Source organism: Colletotrichum paranaense (genome assembly GCF_030867605.1).
Source record: "Colletotrichum paranaense strain IMI 384185 chromosome Unknown Scaffold_3.1, whole genome shotgun sequence".
Classification (NCBI taxonomy): Eukaryota; Fungi; Ascomycota; class Sordariomycetes; order Glomerellales; family Glomerellaceae; genus Colletotrichum; species Colletotrichum paranaense.
The window spans coordinates 1949662-1964816 of NW_026848961.1; the positions used below are offsets into that span (position 1 = coordinate 1949662).

Sequence of the window (15155 nt, forward strand, 5' to 3'; positions counted from 1 at the left end):
AGGGAATGGTCGGGGGCACATTGAGTGCGCACGCGCACTCGACAACAAACAGCTTTGCATCTTCGTCTTTGTACGGCGTTTTGGAATGGGCATGATGACGCCTTTTGGGGAAAAGGAAATGTAGATAGGCACAAATCATTGAGCAGACAGACAGACGAATCAGCTCTCAGCATCATCCTTCACGGGCATCTCTTTCTGCACCGTCCAGCTCGGCATGGTAGTGATGCACCCTCAATCCTTGGTGGCATCTCCAACTCATAGGCCTCTAAGCTAACATGCTAAGAAATGTAAGTTGCAAACTTGGAATTTGTACATGTTGACAAATCCCCGCCTGGGGATAGAGGACGGAATCGGGCCGGGACGTCAATGGTGGTGTCTGACAAAAGAGATCGGACGTCGGATCTACCGGGACGGGATGTAGCGGGAGTTAGTCAGCGCAGGGCCCACCATATCGGAGTGACCGCTTCAAGACCTGTCGTCTCAAGGTTCACGATGTTTTGCGGCATGCCAGCCTCAACTGAGCTGCTTGAGGAAGTCAATGGATTTCCAGGTTGCACATCTTGTCGCCGCAGGGGGTCGGAGGCCGAGTTTATGTGCTCCACGAACAGCCTCAAGTATTTCCCCGGACGGAATTGCCCCGAAGACAAAATATCTCATTATCCCGGGGAGCAGGCAGGTACACTAAGGCTCCAGTTCAAGGGCCGAAAAAAATGAACTTGTCCGCGGGACTTGGTTGGTGGGGGGTTGGATGGGGGGTTATTAAGGTAGCTTCAATGCATCCGCCATGAGTAATCGGCTGTCGGATATAGCAGATAAGAAAGAGGAGCGTCAATTGGTACGGTTGGCTGAGATTGTGGATGGAAGATGGCGATAGGTGTTAGTGGATGGCTGGGAGACCGTCGAAACGAGGGAAGTGCGAGGTACGGAGCATGGCATCGTGTGTTTAGGTAAGCTTCGTTCTGCTTCGGGGCTGTCACAGCGACGCCGGCGGGGGGCACGGCGGAGCAGGGGGTATGACGGTGGACGATGACGGAGAAACTTGGGCGAGGACCTCACCAATTCACTCAACAATAGCGACGGGACCCGGTTCCCAGCCCACTTCTCTCGAGGTAAGTTACCGCAGCTCGTGAGAGATATCCGACGGCCTTGACAATATCCGTAAGTGAAGGGTGAACTTGTGAGAGGTATCGTCGTCTCGTGTTCCATTTTCTTCTAAAGCGCAGCCCTCCCACATTGCTTATCCTCTTGCTCTTGTCCCTTTCCCTCTTTGCTCTCCCTCTGCCTTGCATTTTCCCATCTTCTCTAACCTACCAACATTGATACCCCCATCTGTCTACCTCATCCCCTGCACTTGCCTTACTGAGCTTCCGTGTACCTTAGGTAGCTCTCTTCCATTTGCAGAATCTCTGCTAGGTATTTGAGGTACATTAGTACGCTTAGGTAATTCACCTGGCGTCATTTCCCCTCCCCCCCAAGGTCAGTGCTTTTGCTTCCGCTTCCCAGGCCCTCCACTGTCACTCGGTGCAAATACAGCGTGCCATGCCCCGCGTTCCAGCAGTGTTTTTGTACGCAATTACCCCTCCACGCCAGACATGCCACCTCGAGTTGAGCCCTCCCATTGGCTGCTCTCAAGCTCTGAACGCCGCACCCATCCAATTCCATCCCACTTTCACTTCCACGGTTGCTTGGGTCCCAGTAGAACCGCCGCAACTCTCCCCGTCCTGCTCCTCCCACTGTCATAGTCAGTCCACGACAACACACACACACACCTTCTACCTAACCTGACTTCTTACATACCTCCTTTTCTTGTTTTTAGCCTGATCTCTATATACCTTCACTTGGTCAATTCGATACCCAAGAGGTACACTTCCCATCACCACTCCTGCACACATGCCCATAGAATCCCGTTGCTAACGTTCTCTTCCTCCAAAGATCACCATCGTCCAATCTCTAGCTTCTATCGACTACACTCCATACCGCCCAAAATGCCTCAAGCATCCAGCCTTCCCGCGTGGGCCGAGCTCCAGGCTCACCGCGACAACGTCGGCAAGAACTTTGTCCTGAAGGAAGCCTTCGCAGCCGACACGGATCGTTTCGCCAAGTTCAGCCGTACCTTCAAGAACTCGGCTTCGGGCACCGACATCCTCTTTGACTTTTCAAAGAACTTCCTCAACGATGAGACCCTCCACCTCCTCGTCAAGCTCGCCGAGCAGGCCAACCTCGAGAAGAAGCGCGATGCCATGTTCGCCGGCGAGAAAATCAACTTCACCGAGAAGCGCGCTGTCTACCACTCCGCCCTCCGCAACGTCGGCGACTGGGACATGAAGGTTGACGGTGTCGACGTCATGGGCAACAAGGGCGGTGTCCGCGAGGTTCTCGAGCACATGAAGGAGTTCTCCGAGCAGGTCCGCAGCGGCGAGTGGAAGGGCTACACCGGCAAGAAGCTCACCACCATTGTCAACGTCGGTATCGGAGGTTCCGATCTGTGAGTCTTTTCTGCTCCCCCCCCTCTTACCTGTGAACACAGAGAAGCCTCCGACGTTCGAACTAACATCCCTCGCAGCGGCCCCGTCATGGTCACCGAGGCCCTCAAGCACTACGGTGCCAAGGACCAAACCCTCCACTTCGTCTCCAACATTGACGGTACCCACATGGCCGAGGCCCTCGCCAACTCGGATCCCGAGACCACCCTCTTCCTCATCGCCTCCAAGACCTTCACCACCGCGGAGACCACCACCAACGCCAACACGGCCAAGTCGTGGTTCCTCGAGAAGACGGACGGCAAGGGCGAGATCGCCAAGCACTTTGTTGCTCTGTCCACCAACGAGGAGGAGGTCACCAAGTTCGGCATCGACGCCAAGAACATGTTTGGCTTCGAGAGCTGGGTTGGCGGTCGCTACTCCGTCTGGAGTGCCATTGGCCTCAGTGTCGCCATCTACGTCGGCTACGACAACTTCCATAAGTTCCTTGCCGGTGCCCACGAGATGGACAAGCACTTCCGCGAGACTCCCCTTGCGGAAAACATCCCCGTTCTGGGAGGTCTCCTGAGCGTTTGGTACTCTGACTTCTTCCAGGCCCAGACCCACCTGGTTGCTCCGTGAGTGTTTCCTACGCCGAGCATCAATAGATTGTTTGATTCTAACCAGTCGCAAACAGCTTCGACCAGTACCTGCACCGCTTCCCTGCCTACCTCCAGCAGCTTTCCATGGAGTCCAATGGCAAGACCATCACCTCTGACGGAACTCCCGCCAAGTACACCACCGGTAAGAACATGCCTTGATACGACTATGCTCCTAAAGACTAACAACCATGACTAGGTCCCATCCTCTTCGGCGAGCCCTGCACCAACGCCCAGCACTCCTTCTTCCAGCTCGTCCACCAAGGTACCAAGCTGATCCCCGCCGACTTCATTTTGGCCGCCAAGAGCCACAACCCCATTGGCGACGGTGTCCACCAGAAGATGCTCGCCTCCAACTACTTTGCCCAGGCTGAGGCCCTGATGGTCGGCAAGACCGCTGACCAGGTCCGCGCCGAGGGTGCCCCCGAGGAGCTTGTCCCCCACAAGATCTTCCTCGGCAACCGCCCCACCACCAGCATCTTGGTCGGTGGCCACATTGGCCCCGCCGAGCTTGGTGCTCTGATTGTCTACTACGAGCACCTTACCTTCACTGAGGCCGCCATCTGGGACATCAACGCCTTTGACCAGTGGGGTGTCGAGCTGGGCAAGGTCCTGGCCAAGAAGATTCTCAAGGAGCTTGACGAGGCCGGCAACGGTGAGGGCCACGACGCCTCCACTGGCGGTCTGATTGGCGCTTTCAAGAAGTACTCCAACTTGTAATGAATAATGTTCCTTTGTCCTTTGGTAGATTTATAAAATTGGAAAGAGAAGGGGTGGCGTGAAGAGCGGTTCACGCCCCGATGAAGCCAGCAGCCTACAAAAATGAAGAAATCTTGTCTACACCTGAGTCCACTTTGTACTCGTGATATTGCTTGCTACTCGCACTCTCCTGTGTATAGAATGCACGACGCAAAGGAATATCTCAAAGGTGTAAAGACGAATCTAGATTTTCTTTTTTTGGGAGGACAAGGAGCATCCACGCAAGAAAGACATGCACTTTCCCCCTTGAACATTGGTATTTTACATTCGATGTCCGCCTTTTCTGACTCCGTGGTTCAATATTGAAGGAATTCAGCTTCCAATATTTGGTATCTGAGACCTCGGTGATCCTAGTTTTATGATAAACGTCTCAAAGTTTCAGTACTCAGCAGCGGATAAGTCATGGGGAAGCGTTTTATTGCACCGAGATCCTCTTGACCTAGTATGTAGGAACGGAACAGGAGTGCAATTAGAAGCATTCCGGAATATGAGTAGCGAGTATGGCGTCGGTTCATTCGAAGTATCCATGTCGGGTGTGACATAGGATCTGAATCATCTCGTCAGCGTATATCAAACCACAGGCATCTATTCTACAAGACGCACCTGGCATGGAATTGTCACAAATGCTTACTTACGAGGTGAGTCGACCCTTCGAGCTTATACTGACTTTGCTGAGTTTCTGAACATGAAGTCCTGGGTTGGATGGAAGGGAAAATGCCAGGGCTGCAGTGAAGAGGCTAATGCCAGACTCGTATTGTTGTTCCATTGATGGCTGGAACCCTTGCCATTTCAAAGTGAAGTCTTCGGGCTGGAGGTATACCGAGTTCTGTGTTGGGTTCTTTCCGTTGTATCCGTGCTTTCATGTGTCAAAAGAGATTGGCCTTTGGTCATGGTGGAATCTCTAGTCTTGTTCCAAACCTCTTATCGAGACCACAATCTACTCATCTGCTGTCACTTGGACTCCTCTTTGAGAAAGGCTCTCTTTCATTAACTTTTTGGTCAGTAGATAGCGCCCTTTCATATGTTCTCGTAGCGGGCAGAGACATAAACAGTACAAGACACATTCTCTCCTCCGCTGCGAACCTACTAGTGACTTGATTTCCTTGCCCATTTTCTGATATACTTGCGAACCAAAGAATCAGTAGAGAGTGTCTGATCAATGTCGACGAACTATCTCACGCACAGTGTATCACTCCCGTCACGAGTTGCCGCCAAGTCTAAGCGCGAATATTTCTTGCAGAGCCTGATTCAGTAGTGCCCAGGGAGAATTCAGAAGCCTACATCTCAATCGTTTCAAGAAATTCAGAGGTGATGAAGAGCCATATGATCACGGAAGTGAGCCCCGGACGCGTCTGGATGCGCTGATTTCTCGGTATGAGGCGCAACTTACGCGCTGTTCACGAGCAACGCAACAGTTTCTTAGCCCTAAACGCGTCAGTTTATAGCTCTCTGCCGTGGCTGGGATATCAGGCTTTCGATACATGGAATCAGACCTACGGCTAGTCGACTGGATATTAGTATGTGGTAGACGCGAAGGTCGAACTTCACACGCAGCAGTCGTGCATTGTCGGACTAAGACTCTGGAGGTGGTCCCTTGAACAACCACACATCTCATCATGATGTTGTGAGTAGTGGACAGTAGGGGATGCCGTCCTTGATCGGTAAAGCAGCGCTTTACAAGCTCTCACTATCCTCCATCCCAAGTTGCATCACTAATGAACATGAGACCAGCGGACCGAAATGGGAGATAGTACGATCTTTAAAAAGACGTCGCTTGGAAAGATTTACCCAAACGCCATGATCTTGTCCCTGAGTCTACACGGACACTTTTCAGTCGGTGTCGGCAGGTGTACTTATGGGAAGGGATGATCGTCGCAGAGTACAAGAGAAACGACGGTCCCAGAACGCCAGATGGCTATGGGTTCCATATACTCATTGATTGCGGGTACTTATTATACTCGAAGTCGGAAGTGGGCATCCAGCCCGCAAGACATACTGCGTACTCTCGACGACGTCTCATGGCGCCATGTGGGGAGCGGAAGGTGCCATTATGAAGGAAAACGCAATCGTCTACGACGATGAGGACTTTGTGGAAACTCTTCTTCGGGATGTGGCTATAATGTTGATGACTGAGTGCCATGCGGATGTTGAAGACGAGCATATCAAACTTGTAACCCAGGGCTCAACCCACGACTGGAAAGCCATGATTGTGGCCCTATCGCTAGTCCACCTGCACGGGTTAAGGGCTGTAAGGTCACAACAATAAAGAGACTCCTTTTGGAAAGATGACCGATCGCGATTCAGAACTTCAGAGGACCATGATCTGACGAGAACCCAGAATTCCCACGGGATCGTCAGGGAACTTGCCTCAATGAAGGAGTTCATACTCCCCTCCAGACTACTGGGCTGCGGTATCAATCACAATGGAGAAATAGACTGCGATCGTCAGGTCTCGAACGTCCAGACTCCTCTTTGGACCGCATCTTCTCGTGGGCCCCTCCGTGAGGGTGTTCACGATGTGGATGGACCCTCAGCGAGGTCTCCATCTCGACTCTGGATCAACGTTCAACCCAGACGATTCGTAGCGGCTAAGGTAGCCGCTTCTTCGCCTACTCATGTATCCGTAGAGAAACTCCACAACGGCGTGTGTGTTGTAGACGCTGGGGGGTTTTCTAGCACGATACGAATCCCCGATGACCCATAATCCTAGCTGCGAGCAGACGGGGCAAGGATAGGCGATGGAGCAAGCAACCAGAGCGGACGGCGCATGCTCCACGGCGGATTCTCTACGTAGAAAAGTGTGTCTACTCAGCAGTGGGAACCCGCACAGAATTCGTCGGGCACACGTTTATCTCCCTGCTCCACGAACGCCTTCACTATCTTTGCGGGTACAGATAGCAGCCCCTCCCTCCCTCTCCTCAAAACCAAAAAGGAGTGCTCCGCTGGTTGGTCTGGGGACTCGGGGAGCACCTTTCTGTACCGATTGTTCCCCGCAGAGGCAAATGCAGTGCGGAGATGTGCTTTCACTCGACTTCAAGACGTGTCTTCGCATCTGCACCCGCCCAGAGAGGCACGGGAGGGAGGTGCGGTGTCGGTGCATAACACGCGCGCATGGCGGACATGGCTCTGACCAGCGACTTGGCTGGCAAGTTGGGTCAGCGAAAAAGGCACCGCGTCTGCTGCATCTCGCCACCGGCGAATTGAACCGCTCAGTTCTCAGCTTTTTCTGAACTGCATAGAGTCCTACCGTGTAAACTCCCGACGCGAATCGATCGACAGCGAGCTGCGTTTTTTGAGAGGTAGACCGCCGCCAACCGTATTCTTGACACATCGGGTCCCCAAAGATATCGTCTAGGGCCGTTGGCTGTGACTGAACTAGAAGCGCATTTGAATGGACAGATCACGAATGATCCCGTGGTAAGCCGATGTTGAGGACGGTGCCGAACATATTTCGGACTGGTCGTTCTCCGCCTCTTGGCCTACTACCGTGATGGTCCACGGATGCCGTCCCGCCAAGGGTGTCTTGCCCTGCCGCCTAGCCGACCGCCGCCGATGGCTAGCTGTCAATCGCCCTTCTACAGGATTGCACCAACAGATTGCTGATGTCAGCTCGAATTTACTTTTTTGCAAAAGGCGCGCTAGCCGCAGTCAACTTCTAGCACACCCTTAACCAGTAACCCAGTGCAGCAAAAGGTAGTAAATTCTGTGAAGGCGAAGGACCCGGGCAGCCGGAGGCAGCCAGAGGCTGAAAGGTCTTGCACTATCACAAGCCAAGTTCCATATGGTGTTTGTGCATCAACGGCCACAAGCTTGATAGAAAAGATGGGTGCCGATATTTGTGGCATCAGAAAGCCTAGGTATGTCTCAAATCCCACCTTGTCGGCCGAGGGCAAATATCGGAAAGCAGCTGAATACATCTAGCGAGTGGCAGTTGAAATGACCAAATGAGAACATTGAACAGAAGACACCGATGTTGAAACTTTGTGCGGATCGGAGAAAATCGGCCCCACTTCGGGAACGTGATGCGGTGCTGCCCGGGCGACTTTTTCTGTCTTTTTTGGTCAACGTGCATAGTCAACCCCATGGAGAACATACATATGTGACCTAAAATACCGATAAACATCCGTAGCATTTCACGGGGTAGAAGTGAGAAGGTAACCGAGTCAGTCCACGTCCATCTGGGCGGTAAGCGCTGAGGTGCAGTGGGATTTCCCGCCGGGTGAAAGGCAGGTGAGGCCGCCGACGATGGGAGTGTGTTGAGCTATTTCCAGATTTTAGAGTTGCCTGTGCTGGAAAATATCCCGCTGCCCGGAGGAGAGAGATTGGCGTTTGTTGTTGGTATCGGGCCGTCCAAGCCAACCTTGCAGTGGATGGTTGCGCTTGGCAACGTGATGGACCTGCGTCCTGGGAAATGAAGTCGCCGGATAAAGTCCATCTTCATGAAGTCTCATGTGCCTTTCCATGTGCCTACCTGCATGAGGACGACTGAAGCTGAGATGATGTGCGCGGCAATGCTTTGAAGGCCTGATCTGCTTCTGAACGGTGGCAAGCCTCGGGACGATGTGAGGCTGACAAAAAATGTCGCAATCTGGTAGAAACCAGCACGTGGACCTTTATGAATAGTGTCATCGTGCCATGGACTTCCAACGACAATGCGATGCGTGAGATAGGGGTCGATCCAGGTGCATGTGCCCAACCGCCGCAACCGTCCATGGTGGCCGCGCCAAACGCTCAGTCCACACCAGTCTCATCTCGCGGATCGCTTGATCTCTTCATCCTCACGTGGAGCTGACCATCCACAACGACCATCCGTTGATCCATCACCACCTTTGGGATCATCTGGGGTTGTTCACTAGCGGGCCGTCAACGACTCAAGCATTGCTATGACCACCGTTTATCTTGTGGGATAGACGCTGTAGCCGAGAGATGTACAGATGTAGCGATGGGATTCGAGATCCGGAAAGGCAGTTGGTCCTGAATATCTCCTCCCAAGCTGGACGATCGATCTGTTGGAACTTGAACGTCTTTGGTGCTAACATCCGGCATGTGGTGAGCAACTGTTGCAAAACATGGTCAAATTACGACTCAAGCCCAAGGAGAAAAGCCCGGCAATCGAGTCCGAAATTTGAGAAGACTCACGACAGTTGAGCACCGGGTTTGTTTGCTAGCGAGGTGGAATGACGTGCTCTTGCGAGCGATAACTCGACTAAATCGCCAGAGCCCCATCTGTCGTAGCCGACCATCGTCGAAGGGATGACGGGTCCATTGAGTTTCTGACAAACCTCAACTTGGCGCATCGTGAATGTGTAAAGTACAAGCTGTAACGGGCGCCAGCCAGGACCAGGGTCTCCGAGCTAATCGCACACCCTGAGGGGCCCTTATCCTAAGTACCTGCGACTCGCAAAAGGCTAACAAGACCCTTGATGCCTAGGTTTACCTGGTGCAGAATGTCGGGCAAAGCCAGTAGCCAGTCATGTTGCAAAGAAGCGTCTTGGTGGGAAAAGGGTCCGCGGGCTTGACATGGACTGGCGGGCGTGAACGCATAGAAAAGCCCCAGCAATGACGCATGCCAAGACCCAAGTCTAAAGAGTGAGGACATTCGCAGTCGGACTGAGTTCCTTGGGTTGCTGATTGTACTCCTTGTCCAGTCAGAAAACGTAAAAGTGTCTGCATGCCGTTTTCTCAAGGAGTCTCCTCAATCCCTAGCCAATTGGCGAATGTGCCTGGCTCCGCCGCAATGGAGTCCTCAAGAGACTTTGCTTTTCGTATGTACGGATACGTACACTACGTATGTGATAGTGGGATTACTGGGGTTTCCCTTAATGACTACTGGCACTTTCAAGTTGTGACTAGCGCAACATCGTGAGATGGACCAGGATTGAGGCGTCCAATCCATCCAGTAGGGTAATTAATTCCAGGCGTTATCAAGGCACGCTCTCTCGGAGGACACAGATGAGCCCCGCGGGTTTGCTGTGCAATGGTGGCCTATTTCGAAATGGAGTACATCGACTGGCTGGCCGATTTGCTTGAGCGCACAGTTGAAGTAGTACACGATGGTAGGATAACGTCTGGTAAGCTGTAACGCGACTGCTATAGTATCTAATGTGATACATAGCCAAACGTTCAAAGTGGTATAGACTCAATCTTTCTTGGACCGTTAAGTTCATATGCGATTTGCTGGAGCGATACATCGACGTCATTCCGTCCCTTAAGATGTTTGCGAGGTTTCTTTTGCTACACTGTCGACGCATGGGACGGTTGGTGACAGACATGCCGTGCGGCGCCATGCAATGCACAACAACGCCCAACAAACGCAGCATGCATTTTGAGTCCTCAGACGGACGTCCGAGCTGTAGTCCCCGCGGTCGCTGAGGCTACTTGAGCAGAGGGGGGATCCCTTACGCTGATCAGCATGGGGACTGCCTGTCAAGGCAATGACGGTGACGATCGAGGCTCGATGTAATCGGAGGCCATCGGGCGGGAGAAGCCATGGGCCGGCACATTCTGTGACATGAATCCGAACTCAATGGTCTCTAGCACCTGTATCCGGGTGGTTGGCACATAACTTGGAAGCCAAAGCAAGCGATGACGACAATACACTTTGACGATTGAAATGTGCCTGTTCCTAGGCTTCGCATTCACTGTCCCAAATTGCTGGACCTGACCGAAAAAGGATAGCGAGAAACGCCGTGGCAGAGTGGCAGCCGCCGTGGTTCGGGGTTGGCGTACCTGTGGTGTGTTAACCCGGGCGTGCTGCGTTAGTAGAGACCACGAGGGACTGAAGCAGAGCACAGCAGTTGAAAAATGATGTTGACAACACCAGCCTCCAGCCGAGGAAGTCATTTGGCAGCGAGAACTGGAGGTGTATGAAAGGTGATATGGGCGCCTCGGGCCGCCAGACGCTCGCTGCCCTGTGGTGTTGAGATGGTTCGCTGTACACAGTACGCAGCCACTGGAAGACTACTAGGGCTAAGCTAGCTGTTCAACATTGCTGAGAAGAGGAATATCTTGCTTCGAGCCTCATCTGAAAAGAGGCGTAAATCAAGTGCAACCTGACCTATATTGCTCGTTTCGTGGAGTGTATCACTACAGCATCGAAAGCTATTGGGTGCTCCTGTGGCTGGTCCCGCCGGGAAGCCAAAGTCTGTAACGTTGACAGGTAATTTGCATAGTGTCGCGAGTACAGAGAGGAGGACCGGCATCCTGTTGGAGGAGCGCATGCACCAGTATTATAGAGGGTATGCCGGCATCTTGTGTGTTCGGTACACAGCATCGGATGTGGTGGTTGCTTAGCCGGACGCAGTCTGCAACGCGACCGAAGGATGCTTCCTACCTGTACAGTCAGCCAAAGGAATGATGATTGGATTTATGCCAACTCCATGTGATACCTCTGGTTAGGACAAAAGCGAGAGTCGCAACACTGTTATCTGGCGGCTTGCGATGCCGAAGACATAGGAAACATGGTCGGTGACAGTGGGCACCAGGCCGGCGGAGTGACGGAATCAGCGAGAGTTTGAGACGGGCGTGGGCGGGGGATTTCGGGCCAGAGCTGCGCCAGATACCGCAGACCGCAAACGGAAGTGTCGGGAGTGCCGTGGTTTCCTTGGGCAAGACGGATAAGCGTCTCCCCAGATAAGGGACCCACCGTTTGAGAGGATAGAGGGAAGGAACAAGGAGCGGGGGGCAAGAGCCGAGTAAGTACCCTCTTCAGGTACCTTACTCGAGGTACAAAGAGAAGAAGGAGGTACCGAAGGGTGTACCTCAGACTCTCGAACCTCGAGGAAGGAGCAGTTGTGATATCTGTCGATGATTCGCCGATTTGCTCGTCGACTCGAGTGGGCAAGTGCCATCTCCATACGGGACCCAATGTCGTCCGTCTTCTGTTCTTTCCCGAGTCCAGACACAGAGGTAATTTCATAGTTGCGCCATTGAGGAGAAGGAATACTGGGGGCAGGGCCGTTTTCTTTGGAGACCAGAAACGGAGACGACCCCCACCAGAAACACGATGCTGGGCCCGGGTGGAGGTATCTTCTGGTTAACACAACGTGGAGAAGTACATGTTCCAGTAGATTCCGGATGTCTCTCGCCTCTACACGACGGACCCTCTCAAGCAATCCCAGGTTCAAACAGCCACAACCGCAAGACATCATCGTGAAGTGTCATTCCACGGCATTCAACACACACGCAACGTGCTCCAGTTTGGTGACACAACATGAGCATAACCACATTCGACTATCGGGGCTCAACTCGGCCTAATCCACTCGACTATCCATATCGACTGCTCAGCTCGATTACTTCATCCAGGCATCACCAAGGGCGCCAAGCAGACAACCGGATCATAGGGAACAGTCATTACATGCCGTGCATACCTACCTACTACACAGGCAGGGGCGGAAAGCAAGCGAGAAGCGATGGGCAATCGAAGCTGAGCCCTTGGGACCCAGCTTTCTCCCGTTGACGAATCATCCTCACCAAGGTCAACAAATCCAGACTCGCGTTCGGGATCGCAGGCAGAATCTCACTTCCCAAATGTCCCGCCTGCGTCTTGTCTTGATGTCCCTTCTCGCGCAAGAGGTTGCACCCTTCCTGCAGGTGTTCATCGGCAACTGTGGGCTGTGGAGGGCTCCAACAGCCTGAGGAATACACGGGGACACGGGGAGAGAGCAAAGAGGTACCTAGCGCCTCCGCCGTACCGCATTCTCCTTCCAAACCTTGGGCCCAAGCATCGCCGGTTCTGGTTCTGGTCCGCAAAATGCACCATCCATCACCTCCCGTACAATACGAACTGGTCCAATCATCACCACGGGGCTACCCTTCACGAGGCGGACCGTATTGGCCGATGAAGCCCCATATCTTCGGGCCAAAAGCAGTCCAAGCATATCAACGCCGCCTGAGGCCCGGAATTTCCACTTCTTGTCGTCTTATCGCTCTCGGATTCTCCAGCCATGACTGGTCCTGATGAGCCGCAGTCCTCCTTCTGGCACCCTACAGCCTCCGGCCTGCAAACCACAAAACCCGACAGAGTTGCCGCCACCGTACGAAGGTCCCTACAAACACGCTGGCCATCTCTCCGAATCTCCGCTGCACTTGGCCCTGTTGGTCACCGTCGGCGTCAACAAAGCGAGAAATTGCGGATCCCAATCGCCTGGGCGCGGCGACGACAAACCCCAAAGTGGCGCCATGTCAACACCTCCACGAATCGCAGTCCCGCGTTTGTGGCCTGCATTCCAGGCAAGGGTCTCCCAGGCGGACAGGCCTGACGAGGAAGAACAGCCGCCGCCGTAATTTATCCCTCAAGCTCCAGATTCCACGGTAATCCGTCCCGTTTCATGGCTGAGTCTGAGTTCGCACATTTCGCCAGCACAAGCCGCGGGGCACGCCAAAAGGACAGAAGGAGGGGCCATCAATGACCAAGCCCACCCAGGATGGGGCCCCAGATGCCGTCTTCTGATTCGACCACTGATCTATATCCAACTCTCACGATCGAAGCAATGCCGCCTTCATCTAACTCTCTGACGAGTCTCCGGTTGATTATCGGACGTGGCATTGCATAGCGCTGAGCCAACTTACTTGCGCTGAGTGGCAGCCTGGCCCTTTCATCTGCCACGAATCCTGCGAATGCACTCTAACAAATCTATGCATTCTCCAATTTCCACGGTTCCTCGGCCCTCTCGGCGGGCCGTTGGACCATTCATCGTGAGGCGGCGCGGCGAAATTCAGGAACAGGCCATGGAGGCACCAGCCCCTGGCAAAACGTAGTGCGACTTGTCGGTAGCAGGTTACTGATCCACGATTTCGATTTGCGATCCGAGATGTTACGACAAGGGAAGAAATGCCTCTTCCAAACTACTCCGTACCCCTCCTTGGCAACCCTTTCGGATGCTGGATACACCGGTGTTGTTACTTCTCGATACACCTGCCGCATCGGCCAAGTCCACGCGCAATGTTCGATGTCCATAGCTATTGCCAACGGCAACACCAATTATCTTTAAAGCACATTCGATCGTTGCCGCGGCCAGCCACATGTCCCGAGTCGACTACCATGCTGTTGACAATTCAGGGTCCCTGCGGTTCCAGGCCGGACGGAACCGGCATGGAAATCCATCCATTTGTCCACGTACCCGTCCATCCACCACAACCTCTAAAGAGATGGAGGGATTCTGGGGGTTCGGTTCCATACGTAGTACAGCGGGCGTACGGTATTCTCCGTGGATAGGCAACAGTACCTAGTATTCAGGACCAGCTAGCATCAATGTCTCGGCTACCCTATTGCAAAGCGATACAACGAATGCTAAGGCACCGGAACACCAGGGCACCAAAAAGCCTCATTGTGTGTGATTCCTGCAGACATACACACTCAGCACCACAAGCAGGCCTAGGCACACCTATTGCTTGAACTTCCAAGCACATGTGATGCTGGTGAAGGGCCACGGATGACCGTTTCGGGCCTTACTGCGTATCTTAGGTACTCGCCTCTCCGGGCTGCCATCACCTGTCACTCTACTGTCCTTTCCAGATTCAGTGGAGCTTCCTGTTCTATCGTTGTCTGACGGGCATGAGAGCGGATAACTTCCCACCAGCCAGAAGCGAAGACAGCAGAGAACCTTTCCAGGAGCAACTCTGAAGGCAAGGCATGTGCTAATACAAGATGATTCCTCACATGCGATGTAGACACAGTCATCAGGCCGGCGTGGCTGACGCCGAGATGTCTCTGCCGTCTATCTGGAAACCAACAGGTATTAAGTGAACACTCAACAATGGCAGAGGGATAAAGGCAGCCGACAAAGAGCTCATGATGATTGGCGAAGGATGCAAACCACGGACATCCTTTCTCCTCTTGATTCTCCTCTGCCTCAAGGCCTTTCCCCCATTCATCCACAATCGGCATCCATTCCAAGTCCAACCCAGCCTGGCGGAGGGGCAGCGAGTCTGCGACCCCTCCATGGACCACACTCCGTACCCTTGTCCCCTCTCAGCAGTTGCATCACTTTGGACTGCGCCCATTGTTACTTTCTCCATAGTGTTTTCCTCTGACGGCACGCCCCCTTCTGCAATCACCCCTCAGTGGAGACTGTAGGATGTCCTCCGTACTTGTTGACGAAATGCTGCATGTTCGTTGGCTCAAGGGGCGGTAGCCAGAGAGCTAAGGCGGCGCCGACTCCGTTTCAATGAAGCGGAGCCTTGTGGACGAGGTGACGGGATGGACGCAAGAAAGCTGGCTTGTCTATTTGCTGCAAGGCCAGGAAATACTGGGGATGATGGCATGGCTGGGGTTGAA

The 15155-nt window shown here is 53.4% G+C and overlaps 5 protein-coding genes across 5 annotated transcripts; 4 read left to right on the plus strand and 1 right to left on the minus strand.

The window, feature by feature from the left end:
- Positions 1 to 1985: 1985 nt before the first annotated feature.
- CPAR01_04208 (phosphoglucose isomerase) lies at positions 1986 to 3838 on the plus strand (the record flags this gene model as incomplete). Its single annotated transcript, XM_060488489.1, has 4 exons — positions 1986 to 2485; positions 2528 to 3097; positions 3157 to 3263; positions 3318 to 3838. 4 exons carry the CDS (start codon positions 1986 to 1988, stop codon positions 3836 to 3838), a joined length of 1698 nt encoding a protein of 565 aa, XP_060352695.1.
- Positions 3839 to 4617: 779 nt separating this feature from the next.
- CPAR01_04209 (uncharacterized protein) lies at positions 4618 to 4782 on the plus strand (the record flags this gene model as incomplete). The annotated part of the gene is made up of 1 exon (XM_060488490.1): positions 4618 to 4782. The coding sequence occupies one exon, from the start codon at positions 4618 to 4620 to the stop codon at positions 4780 to 4782; it is 165 nt and encodes a 54-aa protein (XP_060352696.1).
- A 1121-nt stretch (positions 4783 to 5903) lies between these two features.
- Positions 5904 to 6581, plus strand: CPAR01_04210 (uncharacterized protein; the record flags this gene model as incomplete). Its single annotated transcript, XM_060488491.1, has 2 exons — positions 5904 to 6125; positions 6216 to 6581. The coding sequence occupies 2 exons, from the start codon at positions 5904 to 5906 to the stop codon at positions 6579 to 6581; spliced, it is 588 nt and encodes a 195-aa protein (XP_060352697.1).
- A 4798-nt stretch (positions 6582 to 11379) lies between these two features.
- Positions 11380 to 12024, minus strand: CPAR01_04211 (uncharacterized protein; the record flags this gene model as incomplete). Its single annotated transcript, XM_060488492.1, has 1 exon — positions 11380 to 12024. One exon carries the CDS (start codon positions 12022 to 12024, stop codon positions 11380 to 11382), a length of 645 nt encoding a protein of 214 aa, XP_060352698.1.
- An 811-nt stretch (positions 12025 to 12835) lies between these two features.
- Positions 12836 to 13162, plus strand: CPAR01_04212 (uncharacterized protein; the record flags this gene model as incomplete). The annotated part of the gene is made up of 1 exon (XM_060488493.1): positions 12836 to 13162. The coding sequence occupies one exon, from the start codon at positions 12836 to 12838 to the stop codon at positions 13160 to 13162; it is 327 nt and encodes a 108-aa protein (XP_060352699.1).
- Positions 13163 to 15155: the final 1993 nt, after the last annotated feature.